Here is a 17,118-nt window from a genome sequence, read left to right on the forward strand (position 1 = left end):
CCGCATTACCGACGTCGATTCACGAGTCTCTCTCTCTCTTTATCGCACAGTCGCCGAGCGGTGCTCTTAGAACTCCTGCAATTGTCCGCTCGCTTTTCCCACCATTATCGAGGAGCCCCTCTCGGCCACCGTCATTCCATTGATCAATTACCTCGCCTCTGGCAACGGGCAGCAACGGCGAACCGCTACAGCTAACGCGAAAAAGCTGCGGCCCCAGCGACATACGCGCTCGTTACGCGCTTACACATGTCACCGTAGTCAAAGCTCTTCGGTAAAAAAAAGTCGAGCTGCGCCGATTCCGGTTCGATATTATCGTTATTATTGGGACAGAATTTTGAAATTTCTGGCCACGTGAGGCGATCGGACGTTGAGTTTTTGCGGATCGAGCTTGCCGTGATGCCGCACGTCTAATTTCTGACACGTATCGTACCCTCGGGCGGTTCCAATGTTCGTTTTTTGGGACCGATGGAACACCTGCGAAACGAGAACTTTGATATCGTGGCGCCGGAGATGCCCGAGCGCAGAAATCGGCGATTCGATCGTTCGATGATTTCGAACTTTGAAAAAATTTGCCGTCCGTATCGACAAGTGCGAAGAGTTCGAATCACCGTTGCTCGTGGTTCGAAACCTCAGGAATGCCAAGTTTCATTTGACTCGAGACTCAGCCGAGTCGTTCCTTTCGAGCATCCCACGAATGTCCATTAAAGCCTAAAATCTATCGGATTTTTTCGGAATTCCGAACGTTCTCGGTATTCGTGATAGAGGAACGTTGTGAACGTCGTTCAACGAGGGTCAACTTGGATTCAGGTTAGGACGACGAACTCTACCGGGATAAACGAGGCGCTCGAAACTCTCCCCCAAAGAAGTCGAAGGTTTAACGGCTCACTCCTGAGGTCATCCGGCTCGTCCGTTCGATTTCGTTCCACGTCGTCTCATCGTCGATGCGCTCAGGAGGTCGTCACGCGTTGTTCCAGAATCAGCAGCCCTTCCGTGCGTTTGGATTTTTCGCGGTCATCACGTGATGAATAATTTTTCGAAGCTCGTATAGAAGGTGGTAGGTAGGATACTTGGGGGGATGAGGGCGTATAATAGCGTACATCGAAGTATGGGTATATAGAGGTAGACTGAATGCGTGTAGAATTGTAAAGAAGACGTTATTTCGCACGGTGGATGCGCGGTTAGCCCGCGTTTTCCTCGAGGGATCACGTGGCATGTTTTGCCTCTCACAGCGGAGATAATCCGGCTTACAGACTTTGAGAGCGGCGCGCTTACTTCGGTGTGTGTTTTTCATTTTTGAGTACCTCCGCGACGTAGGTATACTCTAGTTTATTCCTCGGATTCAAAGCACCCCGGCAAACAGTAAGCAGATGCTTCCTCCGAGTCCCTCGATACAAAGCAGGAAGAGGGGGTGGGGAGGATCAGAATGAGAATGAGAATGAAAATGAGGATGAGGACTTTTTTCACCCTGCTTAAACTCTCCATCGTACACGCCCGGTTAGCTTTATTCCGAATCGTCTCGAATTTGACAACTTATTTCGCCTCCGTCGTGGCCCTGTATTATCATGAGAAATTTGCCCGGCCTGCACATCGTTGGCCACAATCCGATTCGGAATCAACCTCCGCGTAGAAATTGGTGGATCCTTTTCCCCCCTCTATATCTTCAAATCTCGGAACCTTTTTTTTTTTCAACGGTTGAAATTAATTTTATTACGTCTTATCGCAATGGCCATTTGTTTCTTCCGCACCCGGACAAACCTCCGCATAATAGTTTGAGCAAACAAACGGCACTAATGGGGTCGGTAAATAAACTTAAGGATAAACTCAGGAATAACTGGCGGGGTATTCGAATTACAATATCGTGGGTAAAGATGCTCACGCCCTGACTGCTTCCTTCCTTCCTTCCGTCCTTCCTTCCTTCCTTCCTTCCCTCGGTAATCCTATTATATCGTAATGGAATAGAATTTGGGCCTGGTTTTTCGGTTCCCGTGCGACGACGAGCGGGACGCAGGATGTGTATCTATTGGGGAATCGGTGGGTGTGTTGAGGGTATTTCTCGGTTGGTATTCGTGCGAGGGGGCACGGGGTCGGGGTCGGGGTCGGGGTCCTCCGCGCGTTTACCGCTTCGTCTCCGGCGCCATTGTCCCACGCCCCCGGGCCAGACGACATGTTTATGACACCTAATTATGCTAATGGACTGCATCGGTACACCGATACCGATATTAAAGTTATTTGCATAAATTCGAATAGCCGAGTTTCCGTGGAATAACGATTTTCGGATGGCCGAGCCCGGGTCCGTTCGTCGGTCGGTCGGTCGGTCGGTCGGTCAGTCGGTCGGTCGTTCGTCCAACGCCCTCTTCGCATAAAAATGAATCGTGGCCCCCGCGCGTCACGATTGCTCCCGACCAGTCGAACCGCCGCGGAGATAATTATTCTCATGGATATATTATAACGCGTACGCGTCCACTCGGCTCCATAAAAAACCGACCGACCGCCCCCGCCTCGCCCCTCGATGTACCCCCTCCCCCGATCCTTCGATTCCTCGCAGGTAATAATACTTTCGAAGAGTATCCGCCGCCGCGACTCGCGGGTCGATCTTATGGTCTTCGAAACGCCCCGCGTACGCTACGTACACCCAAAAAAGGTTGCGGATGCGACGCGATGAGGTCCGAACGCCTTGTTAAGGCTGCCTTACACTCCTTCTGTTTTAGTTCTTCTTCTTCTCCTCCCTTTACCTTTTCTTGTGTCCTTTTTCTTTTATTTCCTCTCGTTCGTTTTCGGCGTCTCTTTCTCGGATGCAACAATATCTCCATTCTTGTCTTCCGCAGCGGCTTTTTTTTTTTTCAACCACCTATACGGCGTGTAACCGATGAGCGTGTGCGTCCGCTAATAAGCGACTAAGTCTCTTCGAATAAAATACGAAAATACCTCTACCCGCCAGTCCTTCTCCAGAGCGTTCGTGACGCGCTGGTAATCGTCATCTCCTACGGTGGTCACCTCCTTATACTTGCGCCTAGCTGCTACCGCCACCATAATTATCTATTACTATACCTCCTAACTTTCAACTATCATTATACTCCAGCGGGTATATACGGAGGGACGCGCTGCTCACCCTGCGGTACGCCACAGGCATCTTTTTTTAACTCACAACAGTCACACTCGTGACGTGTTAATTGGATTCCGAGCCCTGCAAGGTTGCGATTCGCGGTAACCTTTTTCCAAACAATCGTCGCGTCTAAAATTCGGAAAAGAAAATTTTTTAATCGTTATTCATGTGAATAGAAAAACCCGGAACTGCACTTCCGTTTTGGTCTGAAATAGGCAATGATCACCTTTTTTTTTTTAGTGTTCGAAAAAATATTCAAAACGATGGAAAACTATAAATGTGTTCTAGATTGTAAGTAATGAGCTTAAATTTGTCGAAGGCTACGGTATGAAACACAAATGTATGTACGGAGTATGTCAGACGTGGTTTTTATTTTAGGTAACGCGTATCTCGTACATATATATTCGTTCATTCATTTTTTTTCGAGCGAAAAGTGTAACGGCTTCAAAGACGTTCGATGTGTAGCACATAATCTAGAACATATGTACATGTGGGTATACATATATGTACAACTTTGTTGAAATTGAGTTTCAAAGCGTGCAGGGCGAGAGTTTATCGTGGTACGAGAAAAGAATCGCAACCGTACTTATATGTACATATCGCGGGGACGAGGAATATTTTTCGGTGACGGGGAGACCGATCGTCGGATGACGCGTCGCGACGCCTTCGAAATAAAACGATTCGGCGCGCGCTCAATTGTCGACGAGAAGAGAGAGAGATGAATAAAAATAAAAATTTCTTTATCGATCCGTTACCGAATCGGTGGTCCTTCGCGCCAGACTGAATCGGTGTCAAATTCATTGAACTTCTTAACAATCCTTTCGACAATATTATTATCTTGTTATGTCTGCCGTTCAAATCAACCCGCCACCCTTTTAACGAACCTTTCGCAAGGATTGGCTATTTTCATCGTGTCATCCATTCAATCCGAATCATTTATATTATCAAACTTGCTCGCGCGACGACAGCTCACCGACTTATATCTAATCTCCCTCGGATTATTATTGTCATTATCGTTACTTCGATCTTGACGTTTTCGAGACGTTAAAAATTCCTAATTACAATATCTCCGTGTATAAACCGATTGAGTGTGCGAAACATTTTTTTTCGTTCTCAATTTATTTGAAAAATACAAAATCATGGCGTTCGAAATCCTATAATACTTGAGTGTATTTTGATTGCATAATTTTCACGTGTTTTTAGGTAAAGAAATTTATTATTTATATATGATCGTTTTTTTTCTATCTATCTTCATTACGTTGAATTGAAATTATCGTATAATTTGCAAATTCCATGTACTCTACAGGCTTACCGAAAGCGATCGATGACGGAGCGCAGAGGATTCATCGTCCTGTGTTATTAATTTTTTTTTGTTCATCAATAGATTATTCCAATATTATATAGGTTTGCCAGTTTTTACCCACAGGTCCAGATCCGTCGGCTCGGAACGATATCGGAAATCAAACCCCCCGCAGATTTTAGGGGGTTGAGGAAAAAATCAAGGGGAAAAGAAGACGTCCGGTGCGAACGTTCTATTTCAGATTTCGGTCCTTTGGAACGAATTCAGATACTTAAACCCCGTCCAATTCTGTAGCCAACGATGAGGCGTCCGTTGATAAGAAGCACGATGCACGTTGCGCGTGTCTGTAATATTGATTTATTTTATTGAAGTGCTCGCGTAAATGAGGAGAAAAAAAAAAAATATATATACATTTGTCGCGGGATCGGATCCCTCGGAGGTGGTTACAGAATTTGACAAAGTAATTGGACACTCCCAATAATTAATTGATATATAGTTGATTAATTCTCCGCAACGATCAAACGAAATTGGAGGGTCTAATTCCGATGTATATAACTGTTACTGGCGGGTCCAGGCAGATGTTCCCGCAGATGAAGTTCCGGGTGTCCGGTCTCGACGCCAAGGCGAAGTACATCCTATTGTTGGACATCGTTGCGGCGGACGACTACAGATACAAATTTCACAACAGGTATATCTAACAAAAAACACCCGTGCCAAGTGGGCCGAGGGCGGACCCTAAAACTGTTTTCGTTCACGTCGTATACCCGACAACGGAAGACGCGGCTGATGAGCGATGAAATTCGTGCATCACTTTTTCGACGTTCGATGCGCAAAATTGAATTAAATAAAAAACAAAAGGAAATAATAAACTCTACGCGATCTGACGCGATCCTTCGCCGGGTATACGTATTGTTGCGAAGCAGTTGCAAAAACGGGGCGGTTCGTTTGCGTGGATATGAAATGAAAAAAAGATTTTTTCATATGGTTTTTTTTTTCTCAAATGTATACCGCCCTTACTGCAATTGGATCCCTGTATATGTATATGTATGCAATGTGGCTGCGGTGTAAAAAAAAGAAAAATGAAAAAAGAAAAGAAATCTGATGAAATAAATAAATGAATAAATGACATCGTTGACCCTGCGGTGGACACCCAAAGGCTAATGGAGTGTTGTTGCTTTTGCGATTGCATATTGTTCGCAGACGCATGTTCCCCGCGTATAAAGTGAGGATTTCCGGATTAGACAGACAGGCTAGCTACATCCTTCTTATGGACATCGTGGCATCCGACGAGTGCCGATATAAGTTCCATAACAGGTGACTATCACGTCTTGAATAGCCGTTGGAGAAATTGCGTCGGGTCCGTGACTCGCGCAGAGTGCAGACGAGCGAAACAGCGGCAACGGCAGCCGCGAACTGCAGGCCTTTCAATGTTTCGTTAATTTTGAATCGCGAATATTGTCGAACACTTGACGCGTGCGGGACTCTTGGACTCGACGCTATTTGCTTCTGGCCCACTTCATTTTCACACCCAGCTTGGCTATGATAATTTTTAATCTTATCTCCGAAATACGAGAACAGAAAATATAAGAGAAATGAACTGCAACCAAAAAAAAAAACGAAAAAAAAAATTAAAACAAAGACGATAAGTAAAAGGAAAGAGAAAAATACGTGTTGTGTTACATCGTTGAATCGTTGAGCTTGCTGCCATAATTATGTCGTTGTATTTAATTAATTGATTAATTGATTACTTGAAAAGTGAATAGTGTATATATATATATACGTGCGTGGACCGTGCGCTGCGAACAATTCCCCATACTCGTCGAAATTATGAACGTCACTTGCGGCTGCATGAAAATGTATCGCCATCGTCAATTTCAGAAAAAATCTCTACGTTCGAGTTATAGTCACACAATGACGCATGTCAAAAATATCAACATTCAAATTTACAGGGTCAAATTCAATTATACGTGAGAGTACACTTGAAAAAAAGTACATCCATAATGAAACGAAATAATTAACTGAATATATACGTGAACCGCGGTGCTGTAATGGCGAGTTCAGCATCAAAGCTTAGAATTTCACCAGGATAATTTGTCAAAGTGTAGCGGTGGGACTCGATGATATCATTTTGTTCATTTAATAATTTCACGAACTCTTTTTTTATTTTTCCTCTTTGTTTTTTGCTATACTTACCACTTCGACGTGTATGGGGATACAGCATGCCATCGCGTTAGCTGCAGGCGGCAGAGATGCGCTATTGATACATTATTATACGTAGATATATATCGTATGTACATATAGTAATGAAAAGCATGAGATAAAAATCTGAGAACTTTTGAAAACGAAATGATCGCAGTGTGTGTGCGAGAGAGTGAAAGATGGGCGAAGAGCGGAGAGAGATGGTGACGGCGATAGGGGGGGGTGGGGTGGGGTGGGGGTTGGGAGGTGAGGAGTGAAAAATTCATCCGTCTAATTCCCCGTTTATCTGCTTGTCTCTGACTGGGTGGTTAGTTTTGTGGTGTTTTGTCAAGCAATCTGAATTTTTATTCCTTCAAGTTGTGCATTAATTTCATAGGCATCTCTGCTGGAGATATAAGGACAATGAGAGAGAATCGAATCGCGACCGCAGCGAATTACGACGTTCAACTCGCTGCTGATATTTCCTTGGGCTTCTCTCGCGGCGAGACACGCGGCCGCGTCGCAGTGTACGCGCGGGTAAATAAAGACGAAAAATTGAGGAGGAGAGAAAAAAGATAGAAATCTTTACGGAGTCGCGGGAAGGGATGGGAGAAAACGAAGAGACGAGTACGAGAGAAAGATGAAGATAGATTATCGTATCCGCAGGAGGAACTCTCCTCGTCGCCCGCAACCGCAACAATTCGCAGCATTACGCTTTTCGTTCGCGTTTCTTTAGCGTCCGTAGCGTCTCTATTGCGGTTTCGCGAGTTTAAACTCGACTTACGACTTGTGACTTCCACCTACCACGTAACCATACGACTCGTGACTATCCCCGACTCCTGACTTATTGAAATTTTCTACTCTCCGTCTCACAACGCCGTTCAGCGGCTACGGTACCCCAGAGTCAGGACGAAATATCGGACCGCTTTTCAATTGCGATGATTCGATTCTCATCTATACGTATTTATACACTCTGCGGTGCAACGAGTACGCTACAGAGCCACGCGCGGCGCGACCGTCATTTCAACGAATTGTTCCAGTCTCGCTCTCTCTCATGTATCATATTTTCATTAGATTCTCAACGTTATACGATCGCCATGAAAAAATAAAATTCGGATTTTCAGCATGACAGACTTACAATTTATCGAAGTGACGGTCGACGTCGGTAAAAGTAGATAACGGACAAGCGATCGGGCGTAGAGTGGAGAAGGAAAGAGAGGCATAGAATGTTAGGAGACCAGGATAAATGTATCCTAAGCACGTATATTATCCGCATGTGGTTCAGCACGAAATTTCCCTCTCATTTTTTTTTTTTTTCTAAAAATGGAAATCAGAGACACGGAGATACGTTACATACACCAGCGTGAAACTGGTCTTCAAAACTCGCACCGCCGAGCGGAACGCGAACGATCAAAACACTCGACTTTTACGGCACCACGTGTGCCTATGTAACACTGTATTCGCGAATACTTATGGGTAAATTTAAAAGACATAAAATCGTTGAACCAGTTTCTTAATTTCGTTTCTTCGATTCTCTTATTTCTCATCCTCGTAGACTGTATACCTGTATACGTATATTCATTTAGTTGCGCCCGCCAAACCCTTGGGCAATCTACGGTATATCTCATAAGGACGATTTGAAAAGGAGCAAAAAAAAAAAAATGACTCATCTTGATACATTCTCTTTTAAAAACTGTTGTTCTGCCTTTCGAAGTGGCTCTGCAAAATCAAAGCTTTCGAATTGCTCAATTCGAAACTGTAAAATTAGAAAAGTCATTCAATTATCAATTGGTCCGTTCAGAGAAAAAGTTTCCGCGGTTCTTCGCTGGCGCTTCTACATGGTATATGTATAACGATGAGAAAAGCAAAATAAAAAAGCGACTGGCTTCCTATCTTTTTTTTTCGTTCAACATCCCTGTCGATCCTTGGTAGATTTGATCCCACACGCATGACGACTCTTGCCTTAAAAATCATTTCTTAATCTCAAAATCTACAACGAAGTTTTGTTTTGTTCGATGCTCGAGCAGCAGATGGATGGTAGCGGGTAAAGCGGATCCCGAAATGCCGAAGAGGATGTACATCCATCCGGACTCTCCTACCAACGGTGAACAGTGGATGCAGAAGGTCGTAAGCTTCCACAAGCTCAAACTGACGAACAACATCAGCGACAAGCACGGCTTTGTAAGTACTGTACGTAACGCAAACCAACAAATTACTTACTTACTAGATATTAAGGGTAGTTTTTACTCTAGAAATTGAACAAAAAAAAAAAACATTTCTCCTATCACTAATCGCCAATTAACACCCTCGCTTCGCATTCATCACCTTTCGATGGCTCTGTGCGAATCGGTATCCGCAGTTCATTTCGCTGCTTTCGAATTCACGTATTTGTCGCGGTAAATGTTTGTGAACAACCATCAACGGTGCGCTTCAGCTGTTGATGTTTCGTGAAAATTTTCAACTACAAAATTATGGCGTGTCCTTGAACGACGGAAACTATCGAACGCCAATAAGATTCCTCAATGCCGAGAGAGAGAGAGAGAGAGAGAGAGAGTTTCGCGGTCTCAGCTCCTCAGAGTTTAGCGAGTCAAGTCGTGGTTAGGAGCGAGGAGTCCTTGACGGCGTTTAATCTAGGATCAGAAGAGATTTCCCCGTCAAGTGGTGTGTCCCGACTACGCTGCCGAGCACCCTTTCAGTTCTGAACTGCAACAACGGCGACTGTTTCCATCGTATTGCACGTACATACCTGCTGTCCCCGTACTCGGTGGGAAGCCGGTTAACGCTGACCCGGTGAATCGGAAGGGGAAAGCTGTTTTTTGCGAATCCCTCGTACCCCGCGGTAGCAACGACGAGTCTGTCGGTCTCTTTGAGTAATAATTTGGAAATTTTTCGGGATTCTGGACGTTGGAGGTGCACTGGCTCGTGAAAGCCAGTCTTCGAGTCCTCCCGGGCCCCTGCCGCTCTGGGTCCGCACCCGCCTTTCTTCGGGTCAAAATGGCTCTGTTACATCGAACAGAAGCCTTTAAGGGGTTCCTTTTGGGCGCCCGATGGCTCTTCCCTCCTTTCTAGATTGTAAAGGATATCCAGGTCCTGGCTCCTACCGCAGCCCGATCCAGTTTGTGCAAAAAGCCAGAAAATATCCTGAGAGCTCATGAAAACCCTTTTTGGCTAATAGGCCATGCGGTCGTTCAGCTCCTCCTGCCCGCTCTTCACCTTTCACAACACCTGTGGGTAAAGTAAGACCGGATAGATAGCTGACGTATGAAAAAAATTTTCCACCCCTTAACCGCCGGCAAAAAACTTTCGATTTATACCCTCGTAAGAAATTCTCGTTCGCGCGGCGAGACGACGGAATACCCAGATTCCCTCGAACGTTCCCTACCTACGACTCGAATCGGGGTTGAGAAACAAATGAAATTAGTTCAAACGGCGACCGCCTCTAGCCGAGGCCGGTGTTCGAGACTCACCGGAGGGTCACTCGAGAGTAATTCTTCTTCTTCTTCTTCTTCCTCTCGAAGGTTCCTTTTGTTGGAAAAACTGAAAGGGCAAACAAAAATGAAACAGGTCTATTAGGCGGAATCTTTACCGTGTCGTCGTTGGCAGCGGTGCGCGATGCGGTGCGGTGCGCGATGCGTACGGCATCGTTCATAGGTAGGTACGTATCCACCGTGGAGTAGTGGTGTAAGCCGCAAAGTACACAGAGTCAGAGACAAACGCGGGTGAGCTTTGGACAAACGGATGAGCAGACGGACGTACTCGACCGACGTAGGGGGGAAAATGGGGAAATACGACCGAGGAGAAGAGAGAATACGCCGCGGCAGTCAAACACGGGGACATCTGTCCGCTCCTGCCGTTCTCTAAATGCATTTCGGTTCATCCAACTTCTAGGCATCGCCTCTGATTGTAACGTGCGTACAGTCAGGCGCCACCGACTCCGGGGTTCTGTGGGAACTTTGAGAAAATAGAAGAGGATTTGTACAAGGTGGCTGTGGTCACGCTATTATTTGACGTATACCCATTTCGTACTACCTTCAATGATGGGCCTGTTGCACTGACGAGAAAATCGCTGGGGACACTGCGGATTAGCTGACTAAAAGTATTCGTGAATTTCGGTGTACACAACTAATCCTCGCAATTTTAACAACCGCGAAATTACGCAACTAGGGTACGCGAGTCACACAAACGTGATGCGAAAATTACCGTTATGACCTATTCGAGTCTACGTGCGTGTATTTTTACCTTTTCTTTTTCTTCTGCTGGAGATCAAAGTTGATTCTCCTTACGTAATTTTTCACGTTATTTCTCCGGGACGTATTCATCGATTTTTTTTGTTCGAAAAATAAAATCCTAGAAGACTGAGAGAAGAACCGATCGAGTAAAACTTTGTCGAAAATTTTTTCCCCACCGCCCATGAAATGCAAAAAATTATTTTTCGACTCCGTCACTATTTTCACAAATGAAACACCGCTCCCATAATATAATTTCATCCGCCCTCCCTATTCGAGATATCTGCCGACTGTTTTCCGTTATACACAGAGACTCAAAAAACCAATTTCTTACGTAAGTGAAGAGAGAAAAAAATTGAGGCGTGTTACCGCAGTGCGGGTCAGGGTTAGTTTTTACCGCCATTATCCCGTCCTGCAGCCCTCGATAATTGGGTAAAGAACATATATATATATATATGTCCTACCTATGTACATTCGTACACGGCTCTAAGTACCCAACGTTTGTAACCACACTTGCGACCGTCACTGAATAACATTTGTCCGTGTGAGCCGCACATCGTCGTCTCCACGTCGTACCTATACCTCGTTGTTCTATGTTTCGAGTGTCGAATCAAAGAGCGTAGAAAACGTGAAGGCGCGTTACCCCCGACCGACCCACCCACACAATCTTATAGGAGCGAAGCGAGTCGGTTTCTTATTACGGAATCGCGTGATGGGGGCACACGACGATCAGCCGCTGACCATCGGACGGATGTACGAACGCGACTACATAGGAGGTATATAAGTATGTATACATGCCTATTACATATAGCGCATATACCCACCGCCACGGGCTTGGACGCTCTGGGTATAAATATAGCGTATATAAAGCGAAGAAGGCCGTGCCGCGGTAGCCATTTTGCTGTCCACTCTGCCGGTGGAGTCTGCTTCATATCGGCGTCCTGCGTCCTGAGTCGTCGCCAAGTTTCTACACCACGTATACGTATATGTACCTATTTTATCGTACCTACTATGGATATATTTTTCCTCCACCGTACACAAAGTTTTCAGTTCGATTTCCAAACACCCACCAACATTATGCGATCATTTTGCAGGATCATTTTCCCAGCTACCTCGTATAATGAAATACTGCAGTTTCAGGGGGTGGCAAAATGATGTTATTCGTTCATCTATTCGATACGTGGAATCTCAATGATAATTCTAGTCGACGAGGTGGTTTTGAGAATGTAAAATGACGATTCCGTTGGTACGGAATTTGATTGATCGTAGAAGACTACATGTGGAGATTGTACAGATGTATGGGGGATATCGATTGCGAGGTACACAACAGAGTCTCGATCTCGATTCTTAGCTTCCGCACTTATGGGGTGTTATAGACGAATTGACGCGAAGTAAGGGAGGAAGGGCGAGAAAAAGGGCGCGGCGAACGAGCTGGCGTCGGACCTTCGACGCCGTGTGTATACCAAGATAGATTTCGACTGGAAGTCTTCGGGGATGTTTGCCAGGATGGGAAGAGAGGCGAGAAGGGGGGGGTGTCGTCCCGGTGCCTGCGGGAGACAGGAGGAGCGAAATAGGGAAACAGGGGATCACGGGATCAGGGGAGGGTCGCTTTAATAGAATCGAACAGCCTGTAAGGCGATCCCGACGATCCGTCTTTAGCCCCGTTTGCTCTCCCCCGTAGTCTATAAACACCAAAGCGTAGAAAGTAGACATCAGGGTGAAGGAAGGAGGGTACGAAGGACGACGGTTGACTGCGATCTCTTCTTTTTTTTCCTCTCTTTTATTTTCTTTTTTCTCCCCTTCCTTTTTTTCACTTTTTCTCTTCTCTTTCATCCTCATCTCCTCTCTATACGCTTCTGCCGCATACAACGTCTTCGCCTCTCGTCTTCCGGGTTTCTGCTTACGACGACAACACAAAAATACATTCTACCTATATTTTTCCGCGGGGGTTGGTTAGAGGGTTGCGTCAAAGAGGGCGTTTGCAGGGAATGAAACCCAAAGCATATAATACCCACCGCATCTATATATTTTTCTCGTCGAACAACTTTTCCATTTCATATAATAGACATATGTACATATATATGTATATATATACACGTATGATATCACATGTCGTCTTGAGACTGTATGCATGCACTCGATCTACTGTATACACGGAATAGAACTTACGCAGCTGTAAAACCGTGACAGGAAATTGCTTGGAACATTTTTACTTCAGATTACATTTCACGCGCGTAACACCGACGAAAATTGCTTTTATGAGATCTCAATATCGGAATATCTGTACTAGAAATCGTGTCCAATAGCAATCATCATTTTCCTTGTACGAGGGCTTGTACAGCTGCATGATCAAATTGGAGAGAAACTTTTCTTTTACATTATAGCAAATATTCGGAAATTGGTCAACTTTGGGACCATCTATGCTAACATATAAGTAGCTTGTTATACGATTCATTCTAATTTTTTCAAATTACTCATTTCCGCGAGGTGGTGGTAGCGCAGTCTCGCTCACCCAGGAGGAAACCGAAATAACTAACAACGATACAAAAGTATTTCAGTAAATTCGTGTGTCAGCTAATCTCTATCCAATTTCTCAGATTGTCAGATTACACAAATACAGCTGTGTGAAAAATAATACAAACTTTTACCGCACATGGCAGCAGGAAATTAAGTTTGATGTTACAATCGGAAAAATTGTACGTCACCAGCTATACATCGCGGCAACCGGCACAATTTGTAACGTAAAATTAGTTCCGTATAATATTGCCCCGATTATATACGTGTAAAGTTCACCTGCCATACGTCGAGCCACAAACACAACCCATTTTCACTAGACATTCGTGACCATCAGGTATAGACAGTCCGGGTTCCAAAAACCTAGAAATTCACCTCCGAATGCCTGCAGCAAACTTTCTACGCATCATCTCATTCGAATAATTTTTTCTTTAATTTCGAACAATCGGTGGCTACGTAATCCTCCATAATTCAGTTTGTTTGATTTCTTTATTACCCGCGGCTTGGCTTTTACGAATCCAAAAAAAAAAAAAAAAAAAAGAAAAACTGAAGCCGATTTAATGAATCGTTTATACGTACAGACAAACATCGTCGGTAGTTCATAGGACGTTGCACCAGCTAAATGCTTCGTATCAATTTATACCGCACTCGCACTTCGGACGAGCTCGAAATTATTCGCGCGTATGATAAGTTGACGGTGAGGAAAAAAAAAAAATCGGTGCGAACACCGTAGACCTCCCACACGGGGCTATCTACGTATTCGAGTATATCCGGATAATGCGGTGCGGAGGTAGGTTGAAACTTGGGTGAAAGATAAACGTCTTCTCGGAACAGCTTTAATACGTTGAAGCATGATCTATTCACCGTGTGCCTTAGTTGAATTCTATTAAAAAAAATACCGAGCGCGCACCTTATAGCTGGACCACGTAAAATTTATTGCCCCTAGTTACGTAGGTGTGCGCGAGCCCCCGGTCAGGTATACCGTACGTGTTATTCCATAATACATGCGCATACCTATACGTATATGCACATATCGGTATAACTTTGCAGCAGCACCACCGGCAGCAGCTATAACCATATAATTCCCCACTTTCCGCCTCATACATCGTGGCACGCTGATGCACAATTCAGGTATACCCATACACACGCCTCGTACCTATATACCTGCGTAGGTATTATAAGCGTACCTACCTACCTACCTACCAACCTACCTACCTACCGCATCCATACGCGTACCGTACCCCAGGCACAACGTACGGGGTGTGTATGTACACCAAGTACGTACGTACGAATGCACACCACATGCGTAAAAAGGACACGTGAGACTCGCAAGGGGAAGTGCGAAGGGCGTTTCTGGAGGCGGTCGTCATCCCCTCCAGTTCATCGAGGAACAGGAGAGTCGGTGCATATATGAGAGTGGTGAAGTAGGGATGGAGAAAGAAAGAAAAAAAAACCAAGGGGGAGAGGAAGAATTATACCTATACACGAATTACGCGCGCACGTAAAGGGCTCGCCCTGTCGCGCGTCGCATATCAGAATTCAGGCAATCCCCGAGCCCTAATAAGCCGGCATTCTGCCCGGTCGTATTATTTTTCTTTTTTATACCGATCCAGGTCTCTCCCGGTTGCCGCGCTTATATCCCGTCGACCATTTCTCGTAGCGCCGGCTCTCCGCGACGGAAACTTTTATTTTTACTCAGATCAGTTTCTTTCTTTATCATTTCTGTTTGTTTTTTTTTTTTTTTTGTTTTCTTTTTGCTTCGCTTTTTCATTCCATCCTCTTTCGAGTTTACTTTGTCTTTCGTGCGAGATGTATTCGGGAACGCATCGATGTATTCGACATGCTACTTGGAATTCCTCACCGCTAATATATATCCGCGCGTTCGTCATTATAAGGTAGGTAGGTCCTGAGACCCGTGGTCGTCTGCGGAAGGACGTTCAGCCATATATTACACGCGGTCAAAATCTGATTTTCGTCTCGCGTATATCGATATCGATTTTTTCGATACATTTCAATTCAACTCCATACAAAATTCTCATCGAGTCAACCCGCATTGATGTCGTCACCGCTCGAAAATTTTCCGAAAAACCTATAGGTACGTAATATCGGCGGGATAGCATTTTTTCGCGAGTCACCTCGAACACCTTCCGCCAAAGGGACCTCGGTGACTGATCGGGCGAAGACGGAGAAAACCCTCGAACTTAGGGACAAAGGAGGAATTCGTGGAATTCGTCGAGAACGAAGGGAGTCGTCGAGATGCGGGAAAGAGCAGCGCGTGGCGACGCCGTTGGAACTTGAACTCGAACTGGATCACGAAAGGAATGGTCAAACCCTTGGCGGCAAAGCGGGGACGTAGTCGGGCATCGCCCGTAACACATCGGGAGCTGAGGTTGAGACGTCAAACGGGGGAATAATAATTGAGGGAAATTCGAACGATCGCCGACAGGATTCCGCATAACCGACTGGGCGGTACGCGTATCGCAAGCTCGAACCACCCCGTCACGCTTTTTTTTCACCAGATTCCCTGGCGCGTTATCTTTTTGTTTTCCTCCGATGAAAAAAGGGTACGTAAAATCGGAGGTGATAAGTTCGGACAAATGTCGAATCCGTCGACAGGATATGTTGTATCATATATGCGGCGGTATGGAGATTTCGTGTAAACATTTTCCGCGTTGTATCGCGGAACGAATTCAACATCATCTGGTTGCCACGGGCGGTCCGCGGGGTCGGGGTTTAAATATACGCGTATTATAGCCGCTGGTGATCGGGTCGAGACCTCCCCGTAGGTATACCGCGGAACACCTACACGTGCGTAACGTGTATCCGTGTACAATGGAGGAAACACAGACGTTGTGTACATTACGGTAACACCGAGCGATGCGTCGAAAGTCGGAATTCGAGGCTGTGGTGGTCGTTGAACATGACGCTGATCGTTGCAGTGTTGGCGTGATGTTGTCGGAGGGTAAATATTAATTAGCGGAGCTCTGTGTTCATTTCATTCCGGTTGCATCGCACCGCGCGTCGCCCTCCAGCAGCTTCCTCCGCTGTACACGTACATACGTATACATATATGTATATCTAACTTTAGTTCTGCTCTCGTGCACATAGCCATCAGCGTCGCGGTGCAGTCACGACATCAAGCTATACCGTACTTACACACAACACCGCGCGTACACCTCTACCGCTCGGACACGGAGCGCGGTACCGGTGTACGGGACTACCCTCGGTTTGTCATCACGCCGCCGCGCCACCGATTCTACATCTGCCAAATTCGCCTCGCCGCCGTGTTAATCCTAATTCAAACACATCCCGTAGTCCGGTGACACCTTCGCGGATTAGCGGTACCGATCCATACCTCTGACACCCGCGCGCCGAACTTTCGTACATCGATTTTCGATTCATCGATTGGCTCGAATTGAAATTTTGTTATTTGTAATCGGTGCGTGTGGCTGCGCTTTTCGTTACCTCCGTTATATAATTACGTGTGGATGGGTATACGGGTATAGATTATCTGATGAAACCCAAGTCATTTCGCTAATTAGTTTCGCCAGGTGGAAAGACCCTTTTTCCGAACTTTAAACCCGAACGCGAACTGCTACTCTTTTATTGTAGACGCGTGATTCTATTTCGTTGTCGGAACTATCCAGGCAGGGTTTAAATTTTGTAGTCTTGGGTTTGGCGGCGGCTGCTGCTGCCGCTGCTGCTCTAGCTGTGTACAGGGGGGGGGAAAAAAGGAGCGGGGACGGGGAGATAGAGGGAAAAAATGAAAAAGATAAGGTCTACCTTTGGCGCTCTCC

General features: G+C 45.6%; 1 protein-coding gene across 5 annotated transcripts in view; it reads left to right on the plus strand.

Moving 5' to 3' along the window:
- Positions 1-17,118, plus strand: part of LOC105685329 (optomotor-blind protein) — a 69,179-nt gene that overhangs the window by 25,051 nt on the left and 27,010 nt on the right. For 2 of the 5 annotated variants that reach the window (XM_012399313.3, XM_020851282.2), the window contains exons 3-4: positions 4,978-5,091; positions 8,609-8,771. In XM_012399313.3, coding sequence (XP_012254736.2) covers positions 4,978-5,091; positions 8,609-8,771 — 277 coding nt within the window. Of the gene's footprint in view, positions 1-4,977; positions 5,092-5,603; positions 5,718-8,608; positions 8,772-17,118 lie in introns of all 5 variants that reach the window. The other 3 variants (XM_020851285.2, XM_020851278.2, XM_020851289.2) reach the window with 3 other exon arrangements.

The sequence above is a fragment of the Athalia rosae genome, chromosome 2, assembly GCF_917208135.1.
Source record: "Athalia rosae chromosome 2, iyAthRosa1.1, whole genome shotgun sequence".
In the NCBI taxonomy this organism is placed as follows: Eukaryota; Metazoa; Arthropoda; class Insecta; order Hymenoptera; family Athaliidae; genus Athalia; species Athalia rosae.